The sequence below is a fragment of the Cetorhinus maximus genome, chromosome 5, assembly GCF_964194155.1.
Source record: "Cetorhinus maximus chromosome 5, sCetMax3.hap1.1, whole genome shotgun sequence".
NCBI lineage: Eukaryota > Metazoa > Chordata > Chondrichthyes > Lamniformes > Cetorhinidae > Cetorhinus > Cetorhinus maximus.
The window spans coordinates 47,637,906-47,657,250 of NC_135883.1; the positions used below are offsets into that span (position 1 = coordinate 47,637,906).

The 19,345-nt window shown below is 45.5% G+C and overlaps 1 protein-coding gene across 9 annotated transcripts in view; it reads left to right on the forward strand.

Annotated features, from left to right (window-relative positions):
* adgrb3 (adhesion G protein-coupled receptor B3) overlaps positions 1–16,266 on the forward strand; it is a 990,062-nt gene extending 973,796 nt beyond the window's left edge. For 8 of the 9 annotated variants that reach the window (XM_078541844.1, XM_078541846.1, XM_078541847.1 and 5 more), the window contains 4 exons: positions 4,526–4,561; positions 5,185–5,289; positions 5,406–5,459; positions 15,470–16,266. In XM_078541844.1, coding sequence (XP_078397970.1) covers positions 4,526–4,561; positions 5,185–5,289; positions 5,406–5,459; positions 15,470–15,658 — 384 coding nt within the window. In that variant the 3' untranslated portion in view covers positions 15,659–16,266. The remainder of the gene's footprint in view (positions 1–4,525; positions 4,562–5,184; positions 5,290–5,405; positions 5,460–15,469) is intronic. The other variant, XM_078541852.1, reaches the window with a different exon arrangement.
* The last annotated feature ends 3,079 nt before the right edge of the window (positions 16,267–19,345 follow it).

Sequence of the window (19,345 nt, forward strand, 5' to 3'; positions counted from 1 at the left end):
GTTCCCGCTCGTAAAAGGATCAAGAACGAGAGGGCACAGCTTTAAAGTGATTTCCGAAAGAAGCAAATGCGAGGTGAGAAAAAACTTTTTCGCACAACGAGTGGTTTGGTCTGGAATGTTCTACCTGGAAGTGTGATGGAGGTAGATTCAGTTGAGGCATTCAAGAGGGTGTTAGATGATTATTTGAACAGAAACAATGTGCAGGAGTATGGGGAAAAGGCAGGAGAATGGCACTAGGCCATAATGCTAATTTGGAGAGCTGGTGCAGACATGATGGGCCGAATGGCCTTCTGTGCCATTGGGCAGAATTTCCCCCCCATCGGGGGGGTTGTGCGGGAGCGGGCACGAACCCAATCGGCTGCACGCCACCATTTTACGCGGGCAGGCCAATTAAGGCATACCCGGAAGCGCTGAGCACCCCTGTGCGGACAGAGGGGGATTCCCTGAGTCGGGATCTGCGCTTTTTCGTGCATGCGCGCGGAAGAGCACAGAAATCTCCCTGAGGCACAGCACAGAGGTGCCTCAGGGAGATTAGTTTAAGTTTTAAACATCTAAATAAAGAAATTAAAAACTTTTAAAACATTTCGCCTCATGTGACAGTGTCACATGAGCTAGGACACGTCAATGAATTTTTAAAAAAAAATTATTGAATTTATAAACATTTCATGAAACCTCATCCCACCCGTGGATGAGGTTCCATGAAAAATGTGAAGGCCACCTGGGCAATTTGCCTGCCCGCCAACCTTAAGATTTGGCGGGCAGCTCAGTTTATTAGTTCAATTAGTTTATAACAGGACTTAATAGGCCTTCGGCTGCGCGCCTGCCGAACTGAAAATCTAAATTACACGCGGTGACATCATCGCGTCATTTTGGGCGTCGGCGAGTGGGTGCTGCCCTCGCTCGCTGACCCAAAAATTCTTCCCATTAAAATTCTGTGATTCTGTATGAGCCTTAGCCCCCCCCACTGCACAGGGAGCGCATAGCGCTTCCCGCTGGATGTCACGCTGGGCGGGCCTTAATTGGCCCGCCCATGTAAAATGGCAGTGGGGCTCGCTTCGCTGGACAGGCAGAAAAATCTGCCCACTAAGTTTTTCTTCTGGCGCTAATGTGGATCAATGTTCCAAATCACCACTAAATTAATTTAAAACACTTTAGGTTTACTCACTGACAATCGCTGCCACCATGTTGTGTGTTTTTGTTGTCTGTTGGTTCCCAGATGTTGTTAATAATCACACTTTAAGCTTGTAAAGATCTGAAACTCTTTTGGTCATAACTTCCGAGCTCCCCAGCATCAGATTTGGTGGGTACCTCAAAGATGAGCTGGGGAATCCCTCTTGGAACTTCACAGGTAAGGGTTTGTACGGCAGTTGCCCAGAAACGCAAATTTCCTCTGGGCAATTGCCCCACACTGAGAACCATCCAAAAATGCGAATTAAAATGCAAACTTCAGATGGTTCCAACAGGGTTACACCAATAAATAGTCAGAAGAATTAAATCCTCTTCTAACTTCTGAATAATTATTGTAAACACCCAGAGCCTACCTCCACCCATCCCCCCCCCCCCCGATGTCTGACACTCCCCCCACCCCCACCCCCCCACAACCTCTCTGAATGTCTGACCCCTCCCACCTCCCAAAAGTGCCGTAAAAAGTGGGCATGTCCTTTCCTCAATTCGACTCTGCTGGACTGTGAAGCTGGACTTCGGAGATAGCTGTGCTGCCTGGATCTCACCCGGCCTGAGTCAGAAGGTTGGGCAAGACAGGCACGGAATAGATTTGGGCCTGTATGCTTAATTTTGCCATGTTATCTGGTTCAAAAGAAAAGCCAGATTGAACTGGTTATCACTTCAGTCTCTAGTGCTGCTGTGAAATGTGGCCTCCTGGAACACTAACACATAACACACTAGCTCCTAGCAAAATATTTCCTAGCTATCAGATTTTTACAGACAATACAATAATATATAACAGGCAAATTACATTTTAAAAAGAAATTGTCTCCAGCAATTGCAGTTTTACATGGGCCTCAACTCCACACCTGGAGCTTCAAGATCACCATCAAAAATTTCTGCCGCAGCCACAGATACCAGCAAAGGATTCATAAACAGTGAACTCTTTGGCCTGAATTTTCAGCTCGGCAGGTGGGCACGCTCAGCGGGCCCAGGAGAACAGTCAGGAAACGGACCACCGACCGCAATCGGCCCCTGATCGCGATTTCACACTGGCTAGCCAATTGCGGCCAGCCAGCGTGATGCGCGCACTGATATGATCAGCGTTGCCTGGGTTGAGGGCGGGAGGAGGGCGAGCGCTGAAGTCAGCACGGGCACAGGGGAACGCAAAATGAAAGCTCCCTGAAGGCAGAGAGCTGCCTCAGGGGGCTGAAGAGTTTAAATGCAAAAAAAATTAAAGATTTTTAAAATCTGAAAATATGTCCACCACGCATCACAATCAGACACTGGAACATATATATGGGTGATCAAAATTCTGTCCAAACATTTTAATTTTTAAAATTAATTTCAGAAACCTCATCCCACCCTTAGATGAGGTTTCCTGAAAAACGCAAAGGCCGCCTGGCCGATTCGCCCGCTCACCAACGATAACGTTGGATCGGCAGCAATTGTGCTGTTAATGGGCTTAATAGCTCTCTTAATTGTCGGTGGGTGCGCTTCCGAGTTTAGCGTGTGCTGACCAAAATATCACGCAAGTGCGCGATGACATTGGGACACTCACCCAATGTTATCATGTGCTATTTTACGCTCAAATGTGTCGGACGTGCCTGCACACCGAGCAAAAAATTCTGCCCTCAATTATTTTACCTTTCAGGATTGAATTTTAATTTGGCTAAGAAGTAACTGCCTACAGTATAACTTGTAAATTTTGCATGCTGCGTATATGGGTTGTGAAGGTCAAGACACAAGTTAACCTCATAAATATTTTTAATACCTTTATCTGGTTGGGTTTTAAACTCAATTAAAACTAACCTCTTTTTGTTTTAAACTCAAGAGCGCCTGTCAGACTAGTTAATTTAAAACAAGCACATAAATAGTTAAGCACAGACTGTGAATAAATACCTTCATCCTTCTAATAGCACAAAAAACCCTTGTTACAGTCAGACTTGGAGCGGTAGAACAGGGGAGTCATCTTTACCCTTCCTCACGTGGTCATAACAGCGCAGGTGTTAGTTGTCCTGAGTACATGTGTTAGTGTGCTCACTTTGCTGTGCACTTATGTTAATGTGTTCACTGCCATTTTTATATGTGTTAGCGTGTTCACTTCCCTGATTATGAGTTAGTAGATGTGTTAATGTGTTCACAGGGACGTGTTAACATGTTCACTGCCCTGAGTATATATGTTAGCATGTTCACTGCCTTGAGCACATATTAGACTGTTCATTTGCCTGTGCACGTGTTAGCATGTCCACTGCCCTGAGTATATGTGTTAGCATGTTCACTGCCGAGTACACGTATTAATGTGTCCACTTCTCTGTACACAGGTGTTTGTGAGTTCATTGTCATGTCTACATGTATTAGCATATTCACTTCCCTGAGCATGTGTTAGCGTGTTCACTGCCCTCAGTACAAGTGCTCATGTTCACTGCTCTGAGTGTTGGAGTGTAGCACCCTATACAATCCCCATCACTGATCGCAGTGGTGCTTGTCCGAGCGTGATTTGCCCACTCTGCGCGATGGTTGGTATAACGTGGCTGCCTTAATAAAGTGAAAAATCATTTCTGTTACAGTTTTAAAGACTGCCAGAGAGATGACATTTAAAACTCACATTATAGCACATTTGACATAATGGCAACGTCGATCAAAATTAAAACACTGCGGGAACACAGCAGGTCAAGGCAGCAAAGGACAGATGAGTTCATGTTTCAGATGACTCTACATCTGCACATTACAAACTTTATTGCACAGAACAAAGATTCAACAAGTGTTTACTTTTATATTCAGTGCATTTAAATGAGATGTGATCTTGTCTGTAAGCACGGCTGTTAAGGCGAGAACTTTAGACATTATAGTCGGCAACTTTAAAATTGGCAATGATGGAAATGGGTAATGGTTAGTGCTTTTTGGTTGATGTAAGTGATTGCCCGTTTGAGGCAAGGATGTTTCAAGTAGTGGGGTATATTCTACCATCCCAGCTAAGAGCTACTGATTCAACCCATCAGGGTGCCAATCTGGTGTCTCCCTGTCCTGATGCCCCAGTGTATACTTGTGTGTGTATTTGTGAACTTTTACCCCAGGTTCAGAGTTTCACTCAAGGTTTCAAATCAAAGAGTGGACATAACTGTGGCCAATTTCCTAAGTGTTGGCCAGAAAAATCAAGAGTGCCACAAGTCCCCATTCTCCAATCTGCATTCTTGGCGTGGAACCTAGCAATTTGAGAACTGGCACAATTCTTTTGACAACCCAAAAGCAGAGAGTTGCTCAAAACATTTTTACTTTAAGCAGGAAGAAAACATATTTGGCCTAATTGTTTTTTGAAATCTCACCCAAGAAATCTAATGAATCCTTTAATGTTTTGCAGAGAAGAAAGTCCCGCTATTCAGACCTGGATTTTGAAGTAAGTTTACAGGATGTGAAAATGCAATTAACCTTTAGCATTTGACGTTGTATTCATTTTTCCTGCATGCAATTGCCAGACAACTCCAGGCTCTCACCAAGATTTCTTTCAGTTGATGAGTCTGAGAATGTGACATGGATAAAACAGCTTTAATGTCTAGCTCTCAGTGACTGTTTCGAGAGCATCCTTCACCTTCTCGTAAATTCTCAGCAGCCTCTCCCAGTCATTTTCCCACTGGAATTTGAGAGGTCAGAAGATTTCCTGTTGAGAGATAACTTATTCTCCAATTTCTGTCTTGTAATGTCATTCCAAAAGCATATATGGTTTGGAGAAACTAAGACGTAACCCAAGAGATCTTGTGATTTATAAGATTCATATATTTGTAGTTTGCTTACTAAAAGTCCATGTGCGACCTTTAATTTTCATTAACTTGTTCCTAACGCCGACCATTATTGGAATCTCTAATTTTACAGTCACGATCCTAAAGAAAGTTGAAGAGACTCACTGTTTTATGTTTTAGCTGGCAAGCTGATTTCTTTCATCGAATATACTTAGCTGATTTGAGTAAGTTCATGTGAGACAATAGAGTAGAAGGTTTATTGTGTCATGTTTTTGATTTACAGAAGGTCATGCACACAAGAAAGCGACATATGGAACTATTTCAAGAATTAAATCAAAAATTCCAGACTTTGGACAGGTTCCGTGAGCCCCCAAATACAGGCAGTGTAGTAAGTACAAATTCAACTTCAACTGGACATGTAAAAAAAGGCTTTCACTGCCGAGAGTGTGCTACAATCCATAATGTGCAGCTGTACTTACCAGCTTCTTCTATTTGTTTCTAAAGAATGAAAAAACATGGACCGTCTCAGCAACAGGGTATGAGAGGGGTAGTGCAAGTGTAAGTACATCGGCTTCATTGAATGTATGTGCTCGTCACAACTACATCCACATCTACCTTATCTCACTGTACCACTTCATAGCTCTGTTTCGTAACTCTGTGCTCCAGAGGTTTCAACACTCGATGCAGAAACCTAGGTGAAGAATTAGGTCAGGACGCCATCATGGGTAATAAGAGGGTAGGAGATGTGACTTAGATCAAGGTGAAGATATCAGCAGAAAGGGAGAGAATAAAGAAAGGAGTTTGTCATTAATAACTTTCATATTTTAAAGTACCTTTTTAAGGTAGTAAAATTTCCTTCCAAGATCCTTCACAGAAGTGTTAACAACCAAATTTTAACACCAAGACACACGGGGAGATAGTAGGACTGGTGGTCAAAAGCTTGGTCAAAAAGGTGGATTTTAAGGAGCATCTTCGAGAAGGAGAGAGCCAGAGAGATTTAGGAAAGGGAATTCCAGAGCTTAGGGCCCAGGCAGCTGAAGGCACAGCCAGAAGTGGTAGAGTGTTTAAAATTGGGGATGCTCAAGAGGTTAGAACTGATACCTCAGAGGGTTGTGGGGCTGGAGGAGATTACAGAGATAGGGAGGACTGAGGCCATGGAAGGATTTGAAAATAAGGCTAAGAATTTTAATTTTAATTTCAGGACATTGGAATATTCTTTAAGATTTTAGCAGTACATTTAATATATTAGGTTTAGCAGGATATTAGCATATTAAGTCAGCCACTTACATAGTTATATTGTAAGCATAAGTCATTGCTGTGACTTCTTCATCCTTATTCCTTGAGGTGAGACTGTTGAAGGGCTCCATATACTCTCCCAGTGAGTGATAATCAGACATCCTGTGAAACAATGTATCTCAGTCCCCATGAGATGATAGGAAGATTACACTGATTTCAAACAATGTATTTGACTGGTCACCAGTGGGTTTTGGAAGGAACAACTGATGCAGTTCATAGAGCTTATTTATGAATTGGAGACTGTTAGCAGTGACGAGGAGTGGAGTTCCTCAATGTGGGACAAATTGTCATCTGTAATTTTTGTTAGGCATGGTTATTAGGGGGTTACCGAACCAAGGTGGAGAGTTTTTTTTAATTCATTCATGGGATGTGGGCTTCGCTGGCTGGGCCAGCATTTATTGCCCATCCCCAGTTGCCCTCAAGAAGGTGGTGGTGAGCTGCCTTCTTGAACCGCTGCAGTCCATGTGGTGTAGGTACACCCACAGTGCTGTTAGGAAGGGAGTTCCAAAATTTTGACCCAGCAACAATGAAGGAACGGGGATATGTTTCCCAGTCAGGATGGTGAGTGGCTTGGAGGGGAACTTCCAGGTGGTGGTGTTCCTATCTATCTGCTGCCTTGGTCCTTCTAGATGGTGGTCGTGGGTTTGGAAGGTGCTGTCTAAGGAGCCATGGTGAATTCCTGCAGTGCATCTTGTAGATGGTACACACTGCTGCCACTGTGCATCGGTGGTGGAGGGAGTGAATGTTTGTGGATGTGGTGCTAATCAAGCGGACTGCTTTCACCTGGATGATGTCCCGCTTCTTGAGTGTTGTGGGAGCTGCACTCATCCAGGCAAATGGGGAGCATTCCATCACACTCCTGACTTGTGCCCTGTAGATGGTGGACAGGCTTTGGGCAGTCAGGAGGCGAGTCACTCATCGCACGATTCCTAGCCTCTGACCTGCTCTTGTAGCCACAGTATTTATATGGCTGGTGCAGTTCAGTTTCTGGCCAATGGTAACCTCCAGGATGTAGTTAAGATACAGCTCAGCTATGATCTATTTGAATAAGGGCACAATTATAGTGTTTACATTACTAGACTAGTAACTCAGAGGCCTGGGCTGGTGATCTTATTGAGTTCAAGCCCCATCATGGCAACTACGGAATTTCAATTCAATTAATTCAATAAATCTCAAATTAAAATCAGTAATGAAACTACTGGATTGCTGTAAAAACCCATCTGCCTCACTAATGCCCCTCAGGGGAGGAAATCTGCCATCCTTACCTAGTCTGGCCTACATGTGACTCCAGACCCACAGCAATGTGGTTGACTCTTAACTGCCCTCTGAAATGACCTAGCAAGTCACTTGGTTATATTCAAGAAGGTGGCTCACCACCGCCACCTCAAGGGCAATGAGGAATGGCCATTAAATGCTGACCTTACCAGCTTTGCTCACATCCTGTGAATACGCTAAGAAATGCACGTCAGAGTAGTTTGAAGGGGCAGAATGGCCTTCCTCCTGTTCCTAAATTGGTCCCTGGAGCAACAGTTCAGGAAAGAAGGCCTGACAATAGCAGTTGTTGGACACCAAACCCTCTACACTGTCCGCTTTATTTTAACCCAGCTTGATCGAGGCGAAGCCTTTATCAGTTCTGTGTTAGAAATTAAAGAACATTCCAAGGCTGCACCATGTTGCCACACTGACTGAGCTGATTCTCTCCTAGTGTTGATTTTCCTCCAGTCCAAGGAGTGCAATCCCTTCCCCTCCCATTTAAATTTCTCATCATGAGCCCCAGGTTCCACACCCAATTGTAGAGGAGGCTGGATGGTCAGTTCCGTAACTTTAGCTCTCAAGACCAGTGTCACTTGACCTAATTGAAAATTCATAGGCTGGAATTGTCCACTCTCATTGGCGGCAGGCATGTTTGGTTGGCATGAGTGGACAATATGGCGAGAAGACCAAAAATCGGTTTTACGCTGTCATGAAACCAGTTTGCAATCTTCTGCCCCACCCGTTAATAGCGGGCTGTCAATGTCAGGAACCTAATTTTAATGCATTTGCATCTCATCATTGTGCCCGCATGCCGGAATCATCCCCCCACATCAAATCTACCACACACATCGGCGTGACTTCAGAACGGCGTGATTTACTACTGCCTTTAAAAGTTGTGCACCTGGCAACCTGAACTTCGAGGGGAACTCAGAGGTGAGTGCACACAACCTTGCGCAGTGCTCGATAGGATCACCCGTAGGGCATCAAGGAAGAGGCACTGCGCATTCGAGAGGGGGCACAGGCAAGATGCTTTTTTCCAGCCTGCTTTCAGTGCAGTACCAGAGCGAGGGCTCCAGTGCGGCTGGGCCCGATGGCGGGGGTGGGGGGTTTGGAGTGGTTAGGGAAGTGGCCATGTACTTGGAAAAGCCTGTCAAAAGGAGCATTCCTCCGCAGCTGAGACCGTTCAGCAGCAGTTCCATTGACATGCTTGGAGTCGGGCCTCTGAAGCATTTCTGCCCACTCAAGCAATGCAAAAGCTTGAAAGTGCCACCTAATGCTCCAGAACCTTTCACCCTTTGGGCACAGACTGCAAATTAATATGCATTTCAGGGGGCAGCAAAGCGATTGGCTGACTGGGCAAGTTGTAGAATCCCTTTGCGAAGGGTGGCCATGGCACAGTCACTGGTGGAGGAGCTCACAGCTGTATCTTTATTAAAGTTTGGACCAATATCCATCATGGTTCAAGCTAACAGTGCAGCCTTGCAGTGTGGGTTAGGAGAATGCCTGTGCCTGAGCTGAGAGCACAGCATGCAGTCCAATGGGCAAAGCTGTCGCCAATCGGTCAGGTGGAGGTGGGTGGGGTTTCGGACAGCCCATGAAGTGCACTATACACTGGTCATCCAAGTGGCGGCCAGCACTCTCTGGCATGTGTGAAGGGGCCTTGAGATGCAGCCGGACGCTTAATCAAGAGAAGTCCTTGGGACACTTGCTAACCCACGTGTCTCTCTCTTTGATCTTGCAGGAGTATAATATCAGGATCATGGAGCCTGGTGATGTAGCGGTATTCCTCATGGCTTACAGGGAGCAGAGAACAAAGAACAAAGAAAAGTACAGCACAGGAACAGGCCCTTCGGCCCTCCAAGCCTGCGCCGATCATATTGTCCGGGGTCCTCACTGCCCACTGCGTAAAAGACTTGCCCCGCACATCTCCTCTATAGTTTTCTCCTCTCACATTAAATCTATGTCCCCTAGTAATTGACTCTTCCACCCTGGGAAAAAGCTTCTGACTATCCACTCTGTCCATGCCACTCATAATTTTGTAAAGGAGAAAGAGATTGCGATGGCGAGCCTGGCTCGCCACTCGGAGGAACACCACTCTCAATATGAGAGTGAGGCAGGGCCTCCTGCGCACACAGCTGTAGATCCACAGTGAGCTGTCACACGTGGACAACTTGCTAGACCCAGGGTCCATGGATGATGCTTGTCATTCCTGCAGATGACCAAGAACCAGTGTTGCCAAGTGAACTAGTCAGTCACTTATGCCACCTGCTGCAGGATTTGGTCAAGTGGACATAGAAGGCATCCACTGCCAGTGGCCGTGAAAGTGACCACGATGCTTAATTTTTACGCCTTTGGTTCCTTCCAGGTGACCTGTGCAGGATCTCGTAAGCCTCCATGCACAGGTATATCCAGATGTTCATGGACACCATCTTCACAAAGACACAGAACTTTGTGCATTTCACCCGAGACCAGGAAAGCCAGGAAGCAAGAGCGCAGGGATTTGCGCAGATCTCAGGTTTTCCACGGGTGCAGGGGGCCATCAACTGCACTCAGGTGGCACCTAAATCTCCATGGCAACAAGCAGTCAACCACATCAACCACAAGGGCTTCCACTCGCTGAATGTTCAGCTGGTGTGTGACCACCTCAAATGCATCCTACAGGTTGGCGCACGATTCCCAGGGAGTTTCCACAACTCCTATATTCTCAGTCAGTCTCAGATCCCTGACATCTTCCAGTGCCCACAGAGGCTGCAGGTTGGCTCCTCGGGGATAAGGGCTGGTCACAGAGGACACGGCTGATGATGCGAGTGCAGCAGCCTCATACTGCAGCAAAGTGACGGTATAATGAGGCTCATGCCGCAACCTGGAATTTGGTGGAGCAAACAATAGGCATTTTTAAAATGAGGTTCCGATGCCGCGACAGGCTGGTGGAGCTTTGCAATACTGTCCCCAGAGGGTGTCACGCATCATTGTCACTTGCTGCACACTCCACAACCTGGCACTGCAACAGGAAGGAGGACCTGGCTGAGGAGGAGGTGGAAGAGCTGCACGTTTCCTCCAATGAGGAGGACGTCGAACGGGATGACGATGATGAGGTCCTCGAAGGCGAGGATGCCGGTGATGAGGCCATCACACTGGTCAGACGAGGCAGGCGTGCTCGTGAGGCCCTGATAGCTGTAAGATTTGTGGAGGATGATGACGAGATGCAGTGAGAGCAGTTCTGACATCCTCACCTTGCATCTGTGAACACTTGACTCCTGTGTGGCCGAGGGCTACTCACTTGTGCTCTGTGATCAGGGTCATATCATGGCGACGCAGCAGTGAAACTTTAAATGCACCTGATCCTTTGTCAACCTTCAGGAGCACACCATCACCAGTCATAAATGCTGAAGAGATGGGAGCCACCCCCACCTTAAAGGTGCGGAGAGCACGCAGAGAGAGTAAGAGAACTCTATGACACCTGCCCATGACATTCTGGCAGCAATGACAAGCACCATTGAGGTGCAGGCATCAGTAATGTGTCCAGTGAATCTGAAGCCAAACCATCATTTTGCTCTGAAGGTTACACAGAGCATAGGGAAGAGGTCCTGGACTGAGACACCTGCCTTTATCTTGTGCAGGAACCAAGATTTCACACCTGAGTGACACGAACACTGCTCATCAGAACAAGGAGCCGTAGGCCAGGAGACATTCTTGAGAGTTTATTTTCAATAGTGAACATCATGTACAAGTGATTAACACCCATGCCCAGGCTGTGCAATTACATCTTCTTAGCCTTCCTAACCCTGCTGCTCCGTCTTGGTGCTCCCCAGACATCCACAGCGGAGGTGGGGGCTGACTGGTACATCCTGTCTGTGATGAGCTTGGTGGGTGTTCTCTGGAGGGCCGAGAGCTGGAGGGCCCGGCCTGCTTTCGGGGTCCTGCTGTGGGCCAGATGCACCCTCCTCAGCCTGATGACCTGGAGCTGCTGGGGTGACGGGAAGAGGGGACTTGGATCAGTCAGATATTCCCAGAGTCACCTGGGTGGGTGGCCCCAGGGTGTTGAGCTGCTGATCCTCCTCCCTATGGGTGGCCGCCGCACTCGCATCATCAGCCATATCCTCTGTGGCTAGCCCAGGCTGACTCCTTGAAGAGAAGGGGAAGCTGGAGTGAGATCGAGCTGCCCGCACCCCTCTCGCATTGACACTATTGGAGGCCAAATATGGCATCAGCAATGGAGTTCAGCCTGCGCAGCAGTGCAGGAGTGATGTCCTGAACCAAGGTCTCCATGGCAGCCACCATCCTACCAGTGTTGACCTGGTTGAGTTGGCATGACAGCGCTATCACCTCAGACTGAAGGCAGATGGACTCCTCCATCGTGCCTTGCAACCTGAGGAGTGCACCAGACATTCCTTCCTGTTGTTCCCGTGATTGTCTTTGCAGCTCCAACAGCTGATTGAAGACTGAGTCCAGAGGCTCGTAATCTGACTCAGACTCAGCAGACTCCTTGCTTCCAGTAGTCCTCTGAGTGACAGCGACCTCAGCTGTCCATGCCTCAACCTGCTGTGGAACAGATTGTGTGCTGTGCTCACCAGATTATGATCCCGAGTCTGCTGTACATCCAGGTCCCACCAAGGTGTGTGTCACTGTGCTGGTGGAGGGTGTGGGTGAGCGCTGTGACCGGTCTTCAATGGTGCTGCCCTCAGGGTCCTCATGGAGTAGGGGTCAAGGATGCCTGAGGGTGATGTGGCAGATGTTCCTAGGAGAGAAAGTGGAGATTATTAGTGCTTGGCAGCCGCGGGAAGCATGATTGGGAAATTTGCAGATGACACAAAAATTGGTCGTGTAGTTGATGGTGAAGAGGATAGCTGTCGACTTCAGAGTGATATCAATGGTTTGGTTGAGTGGGTGGAGAAGTGGCAAATGGAATTCAATCCAGAAAACTGAGAGGTAATGTATTTGGGGAGGGCAAACAAAGCAAGGGAATACTCGGTAAATGGGAAGTTAGAGGGGTTGAGGAACTGAGAGTCCTTGGAGTGTATGTCCACAAGTCCTTGAAGGTGGCAGGACAGGTGGATAAGATGGCCCAGAAAGCATGTGGAATGTTTTCCTTTATTGGACAAGGTATTGAATACAAAAGCAGGGATGTAATGATGGAACTATATAAAATGCTGGTTAGGCCACAGCTGGAATTTTGTGTACAGTTCTGGTTACATTACAGGAAGGACATAATTGCTCAGGAGAGGGTGCAGAGCAGATTTACAAAAATGTTGCTAGGGCTTGAAAGTTGCAGCTATGAGGAGAGATTGGATAGGTTAGGTTTGTTTTCCTTAGAACAGAAGAGGCTGAGGGGTAACCTAATTGAGGTTTACAAAATGATGAGGGGCCTAGATAGGGTAGACAGGAAAGACTTGTTTCCCCTAGCTAAGGGGTAAGTTACCAGAGGACATAGATTTAAGGTGATTGCCAGAAGGATTAGAGGAACATGAGGAAAAACCTTTCCACCCAGAAGGTGGTGAGCATCTGGAATTCACTGCCTGAATTGGGGTTGAGGCTGAAACGCTCAACTCATTTAAAAGGTTCCTGGATCTGCATCTGAAGCGCTGTAACCTGCAAGGCTACAGACCAGGTGCTGGAAAGTGGGATTAAAATGAACGGCTAGTTTCTTTTTTTCTCTTTTAGGCCGGCACAGATACAATGGTCTGAACGGCCTCTTTCTGCACCATAGCTTTTCTATGGTTCAATGGAACAGTGGGCTCAGAGTATCGTTGACAGAGGGATGGTCCGGTGCAGGGATCCTCACGTGGACGCTTGCCGCCAGCCTCACCGTCGCTGCAGGAATGGTCCATGTCCTCTCCGGCCAGCTCCAACGCGCAACTCACATTGAGGACCTTTACGTCCAGCACTCTACCCCTGGCCTGGGACCTCTCCCGTTGATTGTGTGTGAACTTGTCCTGCACAAAGACAGATAGAGAGAGTATGAGCAAGCCGCATGCCAGGCCAAATGAGAAGGACGCCAGGCGTGTGTGTGCTGTGTGGAGCCATGGACGGGCTGAGAAGGCAGTCTCCAGAAGAGACGAGGCCAGATGGAGACATGAGGGTGTCTGTGAGAGAATGGGTGGTGATGTTCCTTGAGCTGGCAGTGAGTGAGATAGAACAAAGAAAAGTACAGCACAGGAACAGGCCCTTCGGCCCTCCAAGCCTGAGCCGATCATATTCACTGTCAACTAAAACATTTTGCACTTCAGGGGTCCGTATCCCTCTATTCCTATCCTATTCATGTATTTGTCAAGCTGCCTCTTAAACACCACTATCGTACCTGCTTCCACCACCTCCTCTGGCAGCGAATTCCAGACACACTACCCTCTGCGTAAAAAACTTGCCCCGCACATCTCCTCTATAGTTTTCTCCTCTCACCTTAAATCTATGTCCCCTAGTAATTGACTCTTCCACCCTGGGAAAAAGCTTCTGACTATCTACTCTGTCCATGCCACTCATAATTTTGTAAACTTCTATCAAGTCGCCCTTCAATCTCCGTCGCTCTAGTGAGAACAATCCGAGTTTCTCCAACCTCTCCTCATAGCTAATAACCTCCAGACCAGGCAGCATCCTGGTAAACCTCCTCTGCACCCTCTCCAATGCCTCCATATCCTTCTGGTAATGTGGCGACCAGAATTGCACGCAATATTCCAAGTGTGGCCTAACCAAGGTTCTATACCAGTGGTTAGATGCCAGTGAATGTGTGACAGGCTTGTGAGTGGATGAGTTGAGAGTGATGAGATGGTTGACTTGCCCTGGCGGCGCAGATGAGATTATTCATCCTTTTTCTGCATTTGATAGAGGACATTGTGACAGGCCTCCACAGGCGTCACTGAATCGGGGGGCTTGAACTCTTCTTGCCTTCACCAGAGCAGTCCTTGGCTGCAAGTATTGAGAAGTGTGCACACAGCTGCAGTTTAAATATGGCGCCCGGAGTGAGGAAATGGCGAGGTAACAGCATGGTTAGGCAAACCAGAAGCCGCCTGCCAGCAAGATGGTGTTTCCCGTGACTACATAATTTATGAGGCGGGAAGGGGATGATGGCGCGAAAGTCTGCCATTGCAGCCGATGGGTAAAGCACCACTTTTCATGCCTGCTACCGCACTCAATGTCCGCCCATAAACTTACATTTTTGATGATCTACAATTCTCTCAGCTCTCTCCAAGTTGGTTTGTTTGTACTTAGTGCAGTTGGTGAAACAAGAACTTTACTTTTGCAGCCACCAGGACTCCTCAAATATAAAAGGACTTTGTTACCCTCTCAAGGGCAATCACATTAGGCAACCCCAACTGCAGGTGTTCCACCAGGTGATGTCTAACTGAATACAACAACAGCTTTCATTTATATAGCTCCTTTAACATAAAACATCCCTAGGCACTTCACAGGAGCATTATGAGGCAAAATATGATACCGAGCACAAACAGTGCCATTTTTATATGAAAATATCACATCTTTGTTATTGCAACCTTTACACACACGCAAATAGTTTTCTTGGCTGAAAAATGTGTATAAAATATTTGAAATGTTGTATAGTGTAAATATTTTTTGTCTACACGTTGGTTTCATCTATTTCTTATTGGGGCAGGATTGATCAAAGAAATTGGTTTTAAGGAGTACGTTAAAGTGTGAAAGGAGATGAGAGAGAGATAGAGAGGTGGAAATGTTTAGGAAGGGAATTCGGGAGCTTAGGTCCTTGGTACCTGATGACAGCCATCAATGGTGGAGTGATTAAAATTGGGCCAGAATTGCAGGGGGTGGGAGGGGGGCAGTGGGGAGTGGGGACTCAAAGAGCTTCATAAGGTTAGAGAGATAAGAAAGCAGAAACTTAAAAACAAGGATGACAGAAAGAATTGGATTTTTTTTCATTCATACACAGTCTCTTTGAAATTGTGCCCTTTTAGTGTTTGAGTGTACTTAATAAATCTCCATCCAGCAATGTGCAGAGGTTTCAAACTGTAAGCAAAGTCTATACCTAACGCTGGGTTAATCTGTTCCCACAGGACAACCCAACACCCAGCAAGCATGAGTGGGATGTTTACAAGAACCCCGGTGACTACCAACACTATTCACCAATGAATGTATTGGATGCAGAAGCAAAAGAGGCATTAGAATTACGACAAGCAGAATGGGAGAAGTGTCTCTCTATGCCCTTAGACGTGCAGGAAGGGGATTTTCAAACTGAAGTTTAAATTCAAGTCGATCACAAGTAAAATCTCTTGCACTTCAAAAATTTTTACAAAAGCCTGGTCTATATGTCTGGACTCTCTTAGAGTAATTTAGGGACTTTATGCACCAGGGAAAAGATGTCCATGTCTTTAACATTTCTCACTATCTTATTTAGTGAGATACAAGATGTACAATTATTACCATCATGTGTTGTACGTTAATGTGGAATGAATTGTAAGGTAATCTTTATAGATAAACCTCAAGCAAAGATACATGTTGTAATAGCTTCATTTGGTTTAGTTTTAAAAAGAAAACTTCACCATGAAGCACAATGTATATATTTATGCAGTTTTTAAGATTTATAACAGTCTGTTTGGCCATTACTACACTTTTTACTTTATAATATAAAAGCAAACAATTTTCTGTCATTTAAATGAATGGTTGTTGAGCTATGTTCTTCATTGCTTTCAATGCAATAAAGTAATACTCTCACTTTTATATGAATAATATATTTCACATCTTTATTATTGCAGATTTCACACGAAAGCACAGAAATAGCTTTCTTGGCTGCAAACGTGTACAAAATATTTAAAATGTTGTATGGTGTAAATAAATTTTTGTCTACATATTAGTTTCATCTACTTTCTACATTTTGTAGATTATTAAGAGTCTGCATTCGACAACTGTAGTTCACAGTCGGTTCACAATTATAACTATGCCCTTGAAGCTGGATAGTGCACACTAAGTTAAAAAGATTGCACTTCAAATAAAAGGAAAGCTCAAGACCCCCAACACCCACAGATTTCCATCAGTGCATGAGGTTTCTCAATGCCCTAGTGTTCAAATTGGTTGCCATGTTTCCTTTTTACGAGTGACTGCACTTCAAATAGTATTTCATTGGCTGTAGAGCATCAAGATGTAATGAGGTTGTGCCCGGCACTATATAAATCCAAGCTCTTCCTTAGTGAGTAAAGGTAATGCTCAATATTGGTCTGACTTCTACGAATCAGTATGACTGCTGATTTAATTTCCCCCCTTTTCCCTGGGTTGACAGTATTTAGTTTTATGCAAACTAAATAAAGTCTTTTACTTTCAAAACAACCCTTTGATTTTGTGAACCATAAGGCATATGAAATCGAATTTTGGAACAAGGCTCAAAGTTTCAAGGCTCCTGGGGAAGGATGGGAAGGATTAGCAAGGATTCCCACTCCCAATTGTTATCTGCCGCTTCCTGATGGACAGTGGCTATTGTACACAGACAGAATCAGTCTAAATCTATGGCATCCACCCATGGTTGTTTACTGGGCCAACACTCGCTGTCTCGGTTCAGACAAGGTGAAATACTGGAGGCTGCTCTTACACCAGGCCAGCAAAATCCCTTTGAGCCTCAGCACCTGCAGCAACGCAGGAATGGAAATTTCACCCTTTACAGTGGACTTTCTACACTCTACTGCCACATTCGCTTCATTCCTCTCAATGCTGCGCCTCGTTCTCCATGGCCAAATCTGAAGCTCCAGGATCATTCTTAAGAGCAGAGGTAACCGCAAACACTCTTACCCGAACCTCCTCTACCTATTCATCTCCACCTCCAATGTGTTTATGGATTTTTCATTTCCTAAACCTGGCACTGTTCATTGTAACTGCTATTCTTCCTCATCACAGCTCCCCATGACTCCTCAATACTTTGTGACTTCTCTTTCATCTTCTGTCACATCATCACCAGACTCACTTCTTTCTCGAGATGTACTTCCCACTCATTGTATTCCATGTCCACTCAATTCCTGACTACTCCACCACCATTCTTTGCCTCAGAGCTCATAAATGTCATCCATTTCCTTCAACATTGCCATCATCATGTCATCTTCAAAATGCCTACTGTCCACCCTAACCACTGACCCCTCTCCAATCATCCTTTCCTATTCTACAACAACAACATGCATTTATATAGTGCCTTTAACATACTAACACGTTCCAAGGCTCTTCACAGGAGTGTTACCAAACACTGGCACCAAACCCCACAAAGAGATATTAGGAGAATGTTTGGTCAAAGAGGTAGCTATTTAAGGAGTGCCTTAAAGGAGGAGAGGAACCTAGCAAAGAAGAAAGGGTTAGGAAGAGAATTTCAGAGCTTAGTGCCTCCACAGGTGTAGGCACAACTGACAATGTCTTTCAGTTCATCGATACCACCTTCCTCCTTGCTCATTTCTCCCTCAATTCTTTGAATCCCTTCAGTCTGACACCTGCTCCCACACTAATTGAGACTGTCCTGATCAAAGTCACCAAAGACATCCTTTCACAGTGCAACACTAGACCGCTATTCCTCCTCATCACTGTAGTATACAGGACTGTTAAACACTCTATCCCACTGCTTCTACTCAAGGATGCTCCTTCATAAAACTGCCTTCACATTGTTCCATTCTTCACCTGTCTTAACACAGAGACTACATCTCCAGCATTAGCTTGTTCTCTGATATTCCAATATTCTGTGTTGGGTCTGCTCCTTTATATGTGCCCATCCGTGACATTATCCACAGTCTGGGGGACCGTCTCTTTTTATATGCTGATGGCCCCCAGCTCCACCTTACCACCATCCACCTTTGACTCTACAGTCACCTCTGTGCTGTTGGCTGATTTTCCTCCAATTGAACTTTGGGATGACTGAGGCCATGTTATTTAGCTCCTGGCAAAATTGTCCTTGTTATTACCTTCCATCTGCCTCTCAGCTAGCCACTTGAGCTCAGCCATAGGTTATGCAATCTTAAGTATCTTGTTCAACCCTGAACTCATAAGATCATAAAAAAATAGGAGCAGAGATAGGCAATTCTGCCCCTTGAGCCTCCTCTGCCATTCAATAAGATCATAGCTAATCTGATTGTGGTCTTAACTCCTCTTTCCTACCTGCCCCAATAACCTTGTACTCTCTTATAGATCAAAAATCAGTATAACTCAATCTTGAAAATATTCAATGACCCAGCTTTCATTGCTCTCTGTGGAAGACAATGCCAATGCTTCTGGGAGAAGAATTTCCTCATCATCTCCAAATGGGAGACCCAATATTTTTAAACTATTCCCCCTAATTTTAGATGTCCCCATGAGGGGCAGCACCCTCTCAGCAACTACTTTGTCAAGCCCCCTCAGAATCTTATACTCTTCTAAACTCCAATCAGTATAGGCCCAAAATGCTTAATCTTTCCTTGTAAGACAACTCCTTCATCCCAGGAATTAGCCTAGTGAACCCTCTCTGAACTGCTTCCAATGCAAGTATACACTTCCTTAAATAAAACCAAAACTGAACACAGTTACTCTAGGTGCAGTCTCATTAATGCTCTGTACAGTTGTAGCAAGACTTCCCTAATTTATGCTCCACCCTCCTTGCAATAAAGGCCAACATTTCCATTTTCCAATGACATTGCTATACTTGCATGCTAACCTTTTATGATTCCTGTAACCAGGCCACCCAGATCCCTCCATACTGCAGCCTTTTGCAATCTCTCCCTTTAAATAATATTCTGCTTTTCTATTCTTCCTACCAAAGTGGACAATCTCACAATTACCCACATTATATTCCAAGTGCCAATTTTTTGCCCACTCACTTCACCTATCTATAATCCCTTTGCAGACTCTTTGTATCCTCCTCACAACTTTTTTTCTTACCCATCTTTGTATTGATAGCAACTTTGGCTGCAATGCATTCAATCCCTTCAGCTTTG